We start from the raw sequence: 13,216 nt of genomic DNA, 5'->3' as shown, positions 1-13,216 counted from the left end.
TTTAAGGCATGACACTAGTTGCTTTTAATACGGCCCCGACACTATCATGGATACTGACATTACTTTGACGGAATGACGTTTTTAGTGATAGTGTAGGGAGTGTCATGAAGGAATGACGGCAAGTAATGAAGTTTATTTTAATAATTTCCGTCAGTATTGGAGTTATGTCAAAGTAATGATACTAGAAATGACATTATACTGACAGTGAATTGGTTAGAATGATGGTATCAGAAATGACAGAAAGAATGATGGACGATAATGAAGTTATTAAACATTTTTAATATTTTTGAAGAAATGTCAAAATAATGACATTATACTGATAGTGAGTGGAGCGCATCACTCTAATCCCTCATTCCGTCATTTAAAGTACTTTAGAAGAAGGTTTTATACTAACAAGAATCATTACTGGCATTTAAATCAATAAGTGAAGTATACCTACTCTATTATCATTGCTCTAAAGTTTATTTTCACTTGACTCTTAAGAAAAAAGGAAAACATGCAGAATACGATGCACAAAGAAAATCTCTGTCCTTTTCTAAAAGTTTCCATACATGAAATAAAAATTAAAAACCTTTTATTTTATGTTGTTTACAACAATTTAATTATATTTTTACCGGGAAACGCGAAAATCTAAATTTAGTTATCTGCCTCTTTATCGTTCGAATATGCAAAAGTGAGGATGATGATGATGAAAGTGATAGAGAGGTTAGATAACGAAATTTCGTGTTTCGCGGTAGACCCCCAGATTGTGATGGATTGTGGTAGTGGCGCCCCCTACGCAGAGTTTCGAGTAATATTCCCTATTCAGGGAAATAGAATAATATTACGCAATACTCTGCGTAGGGGGCGCCTCTAGCACATACCGAGGGCTTACCGCGTAATTTCGTTTTCTGCCTCTTTATATCACTCTTGAGTATTCGAGCGTTAGAGACTGATAACGAAATTTCGATTTTCGCATTTCGAAGTAGACCCTCTGAATTTGCTAGTGGACCCTACGCCGACTTTTGCGTAATATTCCCTTTTGCGTTTTATTTCGTGCATAGAGTTCAATTTTTTTTTTAAATATGGCCAACATCCCTATTCTGGCCTTATATAATAACATGTTGTAAGTATGCATCTATCCTATAAGTAAACTCTCTGGTTTATGGCATTATTTATAAACGCGTTACTGGCCTGAATTAGCTATGAATAGTTTTGATCTTCTCGTTTTGGTCTTTATCTCTCATTTTGACTTATGTATTTGTAAGAAGGATAAAACATATTAACTAAATCAGGCCTGTAAAGCTTAAAAAGTTTTATGACTAATTGAGAATGAATAGTTAGTGTTTATGGTTGAATGTTCCATATAAGACTATCCCGTTTGAACTTGCTTTATGACGGACTCTTTTTTTATACCTCCTTACTTCGAACCTCCACAGATATTGTTTTTACTAAACGTCAGGTCAACCGCAGAAACCCCGACTAGTTTTAATCAGCAAAATCCTAACCACTTTTTTAATATATAACATAATTATGTACAAGTATTAGTATTTCGGATACCCCAAAAACCTGTGTCTTAAAGTGGGCTATAATGGTTTGTACAAAATAAAACGAAATAACATGTACATTAAATTACAATGAAATAACACAATAAATTGAATATAAACTAATCTTACGGTGCACGGAAATCTCAACGCTACGACTACACATATTTCGTCGGCTAGAAGACTTGCGTCAACTAACAAACAAGTTGTTGTGTTGCTGTTTGCGAGCGAGAAAATTCGAATATTGGCGAGAACTTTTAAATTTTAGCAGTGTTTTAAGCTGTTATTTTATATTTTAGCGCTTTGATTCACTTTACCGGATCCAAGACCGGATCCGGTGAATTTTGCCGGATCCGGTATCTTGAAAAATGTGCCGGATCCGGCCGGATTACCGGATCCGCCGGACCGGATTGCAATCCCTACATATCAGGTACCTTTTTTCTTAACCAAATTATACATTCTTACATAACAGAAGAATCCAGTAGGTACAGTCAGCGTCGCATAGTAGGTAGCATCCAAAGTATTCAAATAGTTCGGTTCACCATATAATAGGTATGTATGGCGTACCGAACTATTTGAATAGGTACTTTGGATGCTACCTACTATATGATGCTGATTGTACTTTAAGAATAGTTTAATTCCCGGTTCGTGGTAAGAATAAAAAAAAATATTTGGATACATTTTTTAACTACCAATCTTTCACACAGTCATGGCGCACGCACGCACGAAAAGGTTGAAACAAATAAATATTCTTATTAATTAACTATTTCTTTTTCTACATTTTTCTGGCTCATCGGGCATAGAGTTGCCACAGTACATAGTATAATTACGAGAGGTTAGAAATATTTGAATCGATGATTGATTGAATAATGTCTTGGTTTTGTGTTCTTCAAAACGTACACTACAACATAACTAAGAACGGTTAGGAAAATAATAACTTAAAATTCCCCGTGAAAGGTAATGATGAAAATACTGATAGAAATACTGATAAGTGTGTGGGGAGATTTAGGAATGTCATGACCTGACTGGACCAAACGCTGGAGCGTCATGAAATTTCATGTCATTGCTAATGATAGTGTCGGGGCCGTATAAGGTAATTACTGGCGAATATAACTACTCGTCAATAATTATATTAAGGTAATTATAATTATAAATAGAATATTTTTAGATTGAATTTTAATATGTATGTCCTAAATAGCAAGCAATTGTATAATAATAAATACCTGTTTTTATGTCCTTTCCTCACTGTAAGTAACCCAATGCGTCTGTATGTATAGTTTTGCTGTCATATCCCTTCTTTATCGCTGTCTGTTTGCGCGTGTGTTTTATCTGCCTTTTATGTAAGAGATATTTTCTTGATCTCTCCTTCACTTCTCACTTTGGTAAACAGAATAAACAGTGTGTTTGGTAACCTTTTTTAACGTTAATCACGTGTGTTCTTATTTATTTATGTTGTTTGTTTGTATCCGAATATTTGTAATGTTTTCACAGTTATTCCATGTGTTTTATGTTTGAAATGTTCTAGTATTCTCAATTGTTATTGTTAGCACCCTGTCTGCGCGGCATTGCCTTTTAGGTTATCTGTCATTTGTCACACCCGTAGGCCAGATGGCGCTGGCAGCCGCCGCATGATTGCGTTCAGTTCTACGAGGCCGTGCCGTACAGCTGCGATCGTGGCCCACCAAAATGGACTCGCCGGAAGACCAGCGCCGACTCTCGGGTCAGCATTATGCTGAGGCGAGCCCATTTCGTGGTAAACAATTTGTAATTATGTTTGTATTAAAAGCCTTGCATGTTACTTTTGTATGTACACTAAGTTTATCACGAAAAATAAAATAAATGATTTATGAAAATGTTTTTTTAATGTTTGATATCTCCGTCATTTCGGGATCGATTTTGAAAATTCTTTTTTTAGATGAGTTGTAACTTGTAAGTATATACATACAGATTGGTTCCGTCTTTGTCAAAACCCAATTCTGATGGTGAGATTTATGAGGAATCGAGGGCACTCTTCAAATCTTCTAGGTGAATGAAATGATGATGATGATCCTTCCGGCCGATTTCGACCATGGCGACCACTTCGACTCCTAGTTAGCTCGGCACTCGTGCGCCCGAATATGGCTGACATAGCCGATCTTGGAGGTGAACCTCCGCGCACATTGAGGGCACGTGAGAACACCAGCCACATAGTGGTAGTGAACGGAAGCAGGCTGGCGCGCTTTCAGATCATCGCGTTGTGTCGAGGTCAACTTTACGTTGCTTCTCGAAATCGCGCACTTTGTCATGCACCAGCCTGCGCCACTCAGGACGTTGTGCTACATATAGTAGTAGGGTGGTTCACGTTTGTATGGGAAAAATTCAAACTCTAGCTAGAAGAAGCGGCACCCCCTTATTTTGTTACATTTATTATGTTGACAAAATACACCAAGTTTGTAATCTTATCTTAACTACAAGGGGGTGCTCAAACACTTAGAAATTTTTCAAATTGTATGAAATCCAAAAAAAATAAGTTACTATTTTTTAGATTTTTATGTAAGTAGTAGTTTTCACATTATTTGAAAGTGTGATTTAAAAGATATTATTTTGAAAGAAAATGTTTTTCTACTTCAAAACTTATACATCACATGTGCAAATAGTGTGAAACCAGATATTTAAATAAAATTCTGAATAATACTCTTTTTTTTGGGTTTCAAACAACTTACAAAATTTCAACGTGGTGAGGCGTCCCCTTGTAGTTGAGATAAATTACGAAACTTGGTGTATTTTATCAACATAATAAGTGTAACTAAATAAGGGGGTGCCCCTTAGGAAAAAAAATGTTTTTTGAACCACCCTAACATATAGTGATACTGGTGTTTTTATAAACAAACCAAGCATTTACATTCAAAATTGTGACATTTGATGAAGTGAAACTGCTGATGATGATCAGAATGGAACTCTTCAACGACGCATAGCTCATGTTTGGGGATTTGTCCTCTTCGTTATGTTTGTTAAGCACGTTAGGTTTTTAAGTCACATTTTCGTCAAGCTCAAGTTCTAATGATGGGACACATAAGGAATCGAGGGAACTCTACAAATCTGAATGGCATTGTATAGTGACTTTTGTATTTTCATCAGGCAAACAAGGATTTACATTAAGAACAGTGGCATTTGATGAAGTGGTATGGCTGATGGTGATCAGAACGGAACTCCTCGACGACTTGTCTTTTTCTAATTGATTGTTAAGCAAGTTACCCCACTGGCAAAAGAAGCAAGATTTTGAATTCGACTTCTACCTGAACCTGGACCCGGACGCGGACCCGGACTCGACATCGCGAATTCGGACACGGACCCGTTTTCTATTTGATTGGTGTAAATGGTGAATTTTTTGATTAATTCGGGCGAAAACTGGAAGGTTAGGTTAGGTATCATAAAATGTTCATGAAGAGAAATTGTAAGAGATGGTATCATTACCAACAACTGTGGAAAATACTGTTTAGTTACTCTTTATTTAAAAATAGCAAAATCAAATTGCATGATTTCATTCGTTTTCTCCACTGTACACAGAATAAGTAATGATGTTACTATATATGTTCAGAATATTATTTGAATAAACTTAGGATAGGATACTTAGGATAGGAAATAAAATGTGTGTTTTTATATCTTTAAACCCAATTACTAAGTAGACTGCACATACATTAAAGTCACATTAAAATTCCATTTTGCGAAATAGAGATTACAACATTTAACTTTGCAAAAGTAGATAATTGAAATATTTTAAAAGCAATAAAAATAGATTAGGTTAGATTCGAGCTACAATGACATTAGTTTGGGTTCAAGGCAAGGTTGCAGGGCCTCAACAAGGGAAAAAAGGGGGAGGGACTGTAATGTTGGCCTGGCTCAGTGAGCCAGAACTCACCCACTAATCCCTACTACTGCCGTAAGCAGGTAATGAATTTCCAATGTATTAAGTTTAGGTTTAATAAATTATAAATATATTTTATTAATAACATAATAATATACAAATATGTATAATCATAAAGTAATAAATAAGCCTACAGCTATTAATAATGTCCGTAATCTGTATAATTCCAAAATACGGATCCCTCGGATGCGGATGCTGCTTACATAATCTCGTCTGTCAAGGTGTTTCGGCAGGAAAGGCCTTGGCAGACTTATAAATTCCTGAAATGAGGGTTCATACCTACCGACTAGAATTGGTTTCATGGTGGTATCAGATGGGTTAGTGTACGGTAACCGATGGTCATCTTGCTTATAATCTCGTCTGCCAAGGTGTTTCGGCAGGAAAAACCTTGGCAGACTTATATATTTCTAAAATGGGGGTTCATACCTACCGACTGGAATTGGTTTCATGGTGGTATCAGATGGGTTAGTGTAGGGTAACCGATGCCGACCTTGCTTACATAATCTCGTCTGCCACGGTGTTACGGCAGGAAAAGCCTTGGCAGACTTATATATTCCTGAAATGAGGGTTCATACCTACCGACTGGAATTGGTTTCATGGCGGTATCAGATGGGTTAGTGTACGGTAACCGATGGTCATCGTGCTTATAATCTCGTCTGCCAAGGTGTTTCGGCAGGAAAAACCTTGGCAGACTTATATATTCCTAAAATGGGGGTTCGTACCTACTGACTGGAATTGGTTTCATGGTGGTATCAGATGGGTTAGTGTAGGGTAACCGATGCCGACCTTGCTTACATAATCTCGTCTGCCAAGGTGTTTCGGCAGGAATAGCCTTGGCAGACTTATATATTCCTGACATGAGGGTTCATACCTACCGACTGGAATTGGTTTCATGGTGGTATCAGATGGGTTAAATTAGGGGTCCCGTTGGCCACCTTTGAGAGCGTCTGCCAAGCACTTCCGGCTAAAAAAATACTGGCAGACTTCGCTTTTATGTGTCTACATGTAAATTTCTAACTGCTGCCATAATTATTATTTCGGTATCAGATGGGTTAAATCAGCCCCCTTTTTTCGCACCGGAAGTGGCCTTCTTTTTCGTACTTTCGGCAAGTTCCGCCGTGGCAGACTATCGAATTCGGACTTAGCATCACTTTTATGGTTTCCCATTGTGTATTTCATCGTGGTATCAAGTCGGTTAAAAAATTTGCGGCCGGCTCTTCTACTAATAGATGATTAAACGAACTTTCCTAAAGTGAAGTTCGATCACTATTATATGAGTCGCTTCATTCGAAGATATAATGTTTTAACAGGTAGTCCCTTAAACCTACAGGCAACTAGCACGCTTTTAGAGTACTTCATTTGATTCAAAATCGGTATTAGTAGTTCCGGCGGCCACCACCTGGGGGTGGGGAGCTGCCGTAGACTTCATTTTTTAGAGTCACGAACATAACTTTCTTTTTTGGGTCACCTAGGGATGGGTGGGTGATTATATTTATATCTTCGAATGAAGCGACTCATATAATAGTGATCGAACTTCACTTTAGGAAAGTTCGTTTAATCATCTATTATATTTCATCGCTTCATTCTCGATATAATGTTTTAACAGGTAGATGTTTAGAGTTGAAAGTTTTGTGAGAAAATAAAAACTTATTATTTTTATTAATTTATTTTAATTTTTTATACTTATTTAACATGCCTAATAATCACAAAAGGTATTATTATATGCAGTTAAGCACTACACTTAATATTTAGGAATCGTCATTGTCACTGACATTGGTTTCTGGGAAACAAATCGATCTAGCGAAATCATAATCATCATTACAATTGATTATTGGTCGGTTATAGAATTTGGCAAAGGTTTTAGAGTTGCTGGTCCAGCCAGCCGCCTTTCTGATCGTATCTAAGCTGATTCCAGCCGCAAAAGCCGTTGAAGTAGCAGAGTGGCGAGTACTATGTGCACTAAACACATTGACGTCTACGCCACTTTCATGCAATACTTGTTTGATCCACCTACTTAGGGTTTGACTGCTGGCGGCCTTGTGAGGTCGCTTATATGTCAGGAAAAGCGTTCTCGTGCTACCAACCCTTAAATTTTTCGTAACGAAAATATAATCCTTAAGGGTCGTAGCTGGGCATATACTTAATTTTTCGCGGAAAAATGGCAAATTTAATATGGGTTGTTCTCGGCCTACAGCAGAAGTTTTAATAATGTCAACTATGGCAATTTTTATTCCATCTGAAATTTCTGTGATGTTTTCTAGTTTTATGAGGGATAGGGTTTGCACTCTGTGAGCTGTACAGAGTGCTAACAGAGTAACTAGTTTTTTAGTGATTTTTTCAAGGGGTATATCGGAGTTGGGATACCAAGACGAAACATGATTTAGTACAACCTGAGGATCCCAGGTGGAATTATATTTTGGTGTTATTGGTTTTAATTTAAATGCCCCTTTTAAAAGTCTTTTCACACAGTTATCAGTACCTATCTCGCTGCCAAGCAGCAAAGATAACGCCGAACGGTGGCTATTTAATGAGCCATACGAACAACCCTTATTAAATAGTTCCGTTAAAAAGGAAAGTACCTCGGGTATCGAAAGATGATAGACGTCAATATTCTTAGAAGTGCAATATTCCCACCAAAGTTTTATGGTAACGCCATATTGACATAAAGTATTCTGAGCCAATGAGGCTAGCATTAGAGGTACTGCCTCGTACGGGGTTCCCCGCTTGATGAACGCCGCCCGCAAAGCCTCGCGGCACCCAGGGTAAGGCTGGCATGCAGGGGGTGATGGTCCCTGAAATGTGATTTTAACAGGTGTTTATGAGGAGGGAACATTATGATTTCTGACTTTAGAAGTTTAATCAGGAAAGGGAACCATGCCTGCGAAGGCCAATAGGGGAATACAAGTATTCCATCAGCTTTATCGTCAACAATCTTTCGTAAGCATTTTAGTATTAGCGCAAATGGTGGGAATGCATAAAAAAAGTTAGAGCTCCAGTTAAGCGTAAACGCGTCTACCGCCATGGCGTCTGGCTCTTGTCTCCATGAGACGAATGCGTCACATTTTGCGTTAGCACGTGAAGCAAACAAATCTACATTTGGGTATCCTAATTTTTTAATAATGGTATCAAAGGCTTGGGTGGACAATTCCCACTCTGTGTCCGGGTTGATTTTCCTAGACTCCTCATCTGCCCGATTAAGTTTGGTATTAACGTATGACGCATATAACCAAATATGGCGCTCCTCGCACCATTGCCAAATTGATCTTGATAAGTCATTTAAATGTGGGAATTGTATACCTCCCATACGGTTGATATAACTAATAGCGGTCGTGTTGTCGATTCGTAATAATATTGCACAGTTGGTAACGTCTGAAGCGAGGCTTTTCAGGCCTAAAAATACCGCGAGCAATTCTAAATAGTTTATATGGTGTTCCATCTCAACGGTTTTCCATGTCCCGTTTGCTTTTTTATTGCCACATACAGCGCCCCAGCCCGACCTAGAGGCGTCTGTAAAGATTTCGTATTTAAAGTTTTTTATCCTCATAGGATTATCAGCAGTGGCAATATTCTTAGCCCACCAGTGTAAGTCGGCAAGAATGGTATTGGGTAATGATATTTTGGCTTCAAAATTATCATTATGCTTTTGCAAAAGGAGGAATTTCTGGCGTTCTAAAATTTTTGTGTACAGCCATCCATACTTAACAGCAGGGCAGGCCGCGACAAGTACACCGATCAATTGAGCAAATTCACGGATACTACAACGTGGCAATTTCATAAATTTGTTAACTAACTGAGCAATTTTATTACGTTTATCACTCGGCAAAGACATAGACATGTTTCGACTATCGAAATTGAATCCCAAAAACTTGCAACTTTGCTTGGTTTCCAGTGAGCTTTTACTAAAGTTAATAACGAAGCCTAAACATTGAAGTAGCTTCACAGTCTCATTTACGATTTTATTACAATCAGTATAGTCATCACCAAGCAAAGGATGTCATCTAAATACATGACAGATTTCAGACCGCTGGATCTTAAATATGTTATTACTTCTTTCATTACTTTAGTAAAAACCCACGGGGCTAACGATAAGCCATAAGGCAGGGCATTAAACTCATAAGTTACAATTTCTTTAGAGCCATAAGCTTGAAATTGAAAACGTAAATATTTTCGATCAGATACATGAATAGGTATTAAAAGATAAGTCTTTTAAGTCGATGTTGGCTAAATAACTATTCTGGGCTATTAACTTGGATGCCGTTCGATGGTCTTCCATCTTAAAGTGAATTTTAGGAATGAATTTATTGAGCGATTTAAGATTCAAAATAAATCGTTTCTCGCCATTAGGTTTTGGCGTGAAGAATATTTTGGAAACGAACTGGTTACTTGATGCATTACATTGTGAAATTGCACCTAACTCTAGTAATTTATTAATTGCATATGACATGTCACGACTTTCGTCAGAAGAGTAAGCGGGATGGCTTACTGGAGGCTGTTCAACGCTTTTAGAGAAAGGAATTTTATATCCCTCTCGAATCCAAGTTAAAACTTCATTATTTTGAGTTATATTTAGCCAGCAATCGTAAAATGAACTTATTCTACCAGAATGTACCTGGTTTACTGTTGAGTTGGAGCACGAGGCCTGGTCTGAGGGGCAGGTTTCGCTGCCGGTGGAGTTGTGCTGTATGTGTAATTGTACGACCTCCTGGGAGTTGTCATCCTCGTCTGGCTGCCCCGTCCACCTCTGCTGTTGGGGTAGAAGTAGCGAGGTGGACCCCTCCAGTTTCCCGGCGGGGTATAGCGGCTTGCCGTCGACTGGCGAAATCCGGAAGTAGAGGGTTGGTATGGCACAGTCTTTTTTATCTGATGTCCTTGTCTTTGAATGGCTTTGCCTGCCTTAATTTTTTCAGACAAAGCGTTACCAAAGAGAGTATCGTCTCTTTCGGAATCTTGGATTACATGTAGGATGTTCTTTTCCAGACTAGGAGTTATCAATTTTATTCTATCTTTGGTCGACGCGCAGTGAAGGTCTGTCAAGATTCGACAGCTGTCACTGAAATGAGTCAGAGCCTGGGCTTTATTATCGCTATTTAGTAGGATCTCCATACCCTTATTGAGTGCAGTAATGCCTGCACCGAGCTGTTGTTGAAAACCAGACAGTTTTTTATCGCGCCCTCTGACTATTTCAGATACTGCAGCTGAGATCTCTGCGTTAAGTTTTGGTGACTGCAGAAGCTTGCAATTTTCGGGTATTAAATAACTTTTTAAAAGTTTTTCTTTGTTTTCTTTGAGCAGACCCTTTTTTAGTAGAGGTAACCACAGACTGGCTAAACTGTCGTGTATCGGTTTACCAAATTCAGGTATATCATCTGTGGACTCGCCCAAGGCCATAAGTAGTTCCGGTTCTACCATTTCCGCGGATGCTTGCGCGGTTTCATCGGGCATAGGAGCACTTTGCTCCACCTCCGGCTCGGCTATCTCATGTTCTGGCTCAGTGTTTTGGCGAGGATTCACCTCGAGGTCATTCATTGGTAATGGTTGAGTGCACTGGTGCCCCTCGACTTGAAAAGGTTCAGTCACGCTGCCTTCTCGGTTAATTTGGTCCGTTAAAGGACGATGGACAACGATATTTGTATCTAAAATAAAAATAAAAATGTATATTTTATTTGGAGACCCAAAAGAAGGTAGGTAGGTGAGTTATGAGAAAACTCAGTTGTACATGTCTCGCAGACAAGACAACGTAACTAATTATGATAACTTATTGTTTTGCATGTTATGTTCGGCAAATGCCTCGTGGTTAACTCGCAGTTAATCACGTTATCGCAATTGACTCGCAGTCAATCCCGACTTTTAAACATACGTTAAAACAACACAGAGGTAGCTCGCAGCTAAAACCGTGCGTTTAACATTCTTTAAGTTATAAAAAAAATCTGAGGGTAGGTAGACAAAACTCAGCATCAATTTCGTACGTTTAAATTACGTAAATGTTTTAAAGATTACACTTTAGAAACTAGATTGTAATATTTCTTGATGAAATAACCACTAAAACAAAATAAAAACACTAATTTACCTTGGTCATTGTCCTCGTCAGACGAGGACTGAATTACTCGAATCCGTTTATAAGGTGGTTCTTTATTTTTCTTTCGTTGTAATTCTTCTATTTTTTTGTGATATGCACTAATTCGTTCGTCGATAGTACGCTTAGGCATGATTTTAGCGCGTGCGCTCGTTGCCGTGCACGAATAAGGAATGAAGTCTACGGCAGCTCCCCACCCCCAGGTGGTGGCCGCCGGAACTACTAATACCGATTTTGAATCAAATGAAGTACTCTAAAAGCGTGCTAGTTGCCTGTAGGTTTAAGGGACTACCTGTTAAAACATTATATCTTAGAATGAAGCGATGAAATATAATTTACATATGTGTACCAAATTTGAACTTAATTGGTCTAGTAGTTTCCGAGAAAATAGGCTGTGACAAACAGGCAGACAGTTTTTTCGTTTTGAGGTACGGAACCCTAAAAACACTCCTAAGTTAGGTATTCATACGTAAAAATACGAATCTGTTTATTATATATTTAACCGAGTAATTCCTCCGTCCAAATTTTTTTTACCAAATATGTTATTGGTATTTCTGCTGGGATATTCTTTTTAAATATTTCATATATTGTTGCAATACGTTATTTGAATATTTCCGGTGAAGACGAAAGTTTGAAATGAGCATTATTTTGTAAAAAGATATTAACGATTTAAGACTTTAGGTATTTACTTTAATTCTATTATTATTATTCTTTGGATATTTATACAATACTTATTATTTATTGCTACTTTATCATACTGTAAAGTTTTTTCTGGCTGAGGAATTACTGCGGGGTCCACTACCTTTATTTACTACACTATTAAAGCCCCATTGTCAGACACATACTGTATAAATATTATGTTCAGCCTTGAATAGAACCGGCCGATTGTGATTCGGACTCGCGTTCCAAGGGTTAAATTATCCAATTTTTAATAATGTATTTTTTTTTTTTTTTTTTTGTCAGAGGTGGAGGTAATCCTCATTGGATACTGCCAACCCGGTTTTGGCAGCATGTCCGACTCAGCTTATTTATGTGAAGCGCGAGTGAATTGACGACTGGTCTGGCGTAGTGGGTAGTGACCCTGCCTGCGAAGCCGATGGTCCCGGGTTCGAATCCCAGTAAGGGCATTTATTTGTATGATGATACAGATATTTGTTCCTGAGTCATGTGTGTTTTCTATGTATTTAAGTATTTGTATATTATATATATCGCTGTCTGAGTACCCACAATACAAGCCTTCTTGAGCTTACTGTGGGACTTAGTCAATCTGTGTAAGAATGTCCTATAATATTTATTTAAAAAACCCGTAGGGGTCGGATCAAAAACTAAATAATTCGTCCAACTCACGCTTGAGTGCACATTTCTAATAGGTTTTCCTGTCATCTATAGGCAAAGAACTATTTTGTATATGTTTTTCAATATTGTAGATCCAGTAGTTTCAGACATAAAGGACCTTTTTGACTATTTTCTTAAATAACTTCTAAACGATTTATTATAAAATTACAAAATATATATATATATATATATATATATATATGTATTTCAGATTCTCAAAATGAGTTATTTCATTTAGCACCACTTGCATCATTCCACTAACCCGGGGTTAACCGGTTAACCTGGAGTTACCATGGTTACCAGTACAATTTGACACTGGGTTACCGGTTCAATCGGTTAACCCCGGGTTAGTGGGGTGGTGCAAGTGGCTCTTAATATGTA

The 13,216-nt window shown here is 37.9% G+C and overlaps 2 protein-coding genes and 1 long non-coding RNA gene across 3 annotated transcripts in view; 2 read left to right on the top strand and 1 right to left on the bottom strand.

Moving 5' to 3' along the window:
- The window catches only part of LOC134677336 (cytochrome P450 4d8-like), a 76,708-nt gene that overhangs the window by 39,953 nt on the left and 23,539 nt on the right, over positions 1-13,216 (top strand). The window lies entirely within an intron of this gene.
- LOC134677507 (uncharacterized) overlaps positions 1-13,216 on the top strand; it is a 54,822-nt gene that overhangs the window by 37,930 nt on the left and 3,676 nt on the right. The gene's annotated exons all lie outside the window — the stretch shown is intronic.
- On the bottom strand, positions 8,141-10,995 carry LOC134677377 (uncharacterized). Its single transcript, XM_063535812.1, has 2 exons — positions 10,037-10,995; positions 8,141-8,219 (listed from the first exon to the last, which is right to left on the bottom strand). Exon 1 carries the CDS (start codon positions 10,951-10,953, stop codon positions 10,042-10,044), a length of 912 nt encoding a protein of 303 aa, XP_063391882.1. The 5' UTR covers positions 10,954-10,995; the 3' UTR covers positions 8,141-8,219; positions 10,037-10,041.

Source organism: Cydia fagiglandana, chromosome 26, assembly GCF_963556715.1.
Source record: "Cydia fagiglandana chromosome 26, ilCydFagi1.1, whole genome shotgun sequence".
NCBI lineage: Eukaryota > Metazoa > Arthropoda > Insecta > Lepidoptera > Tortricidae > Cydia > Cydia fagiglandana.
The sequence above is the reverse complement of the archived record's forward strand: the minus strand, read 5'-3'. Positions and strand labels throughout refer to the sequence as shown.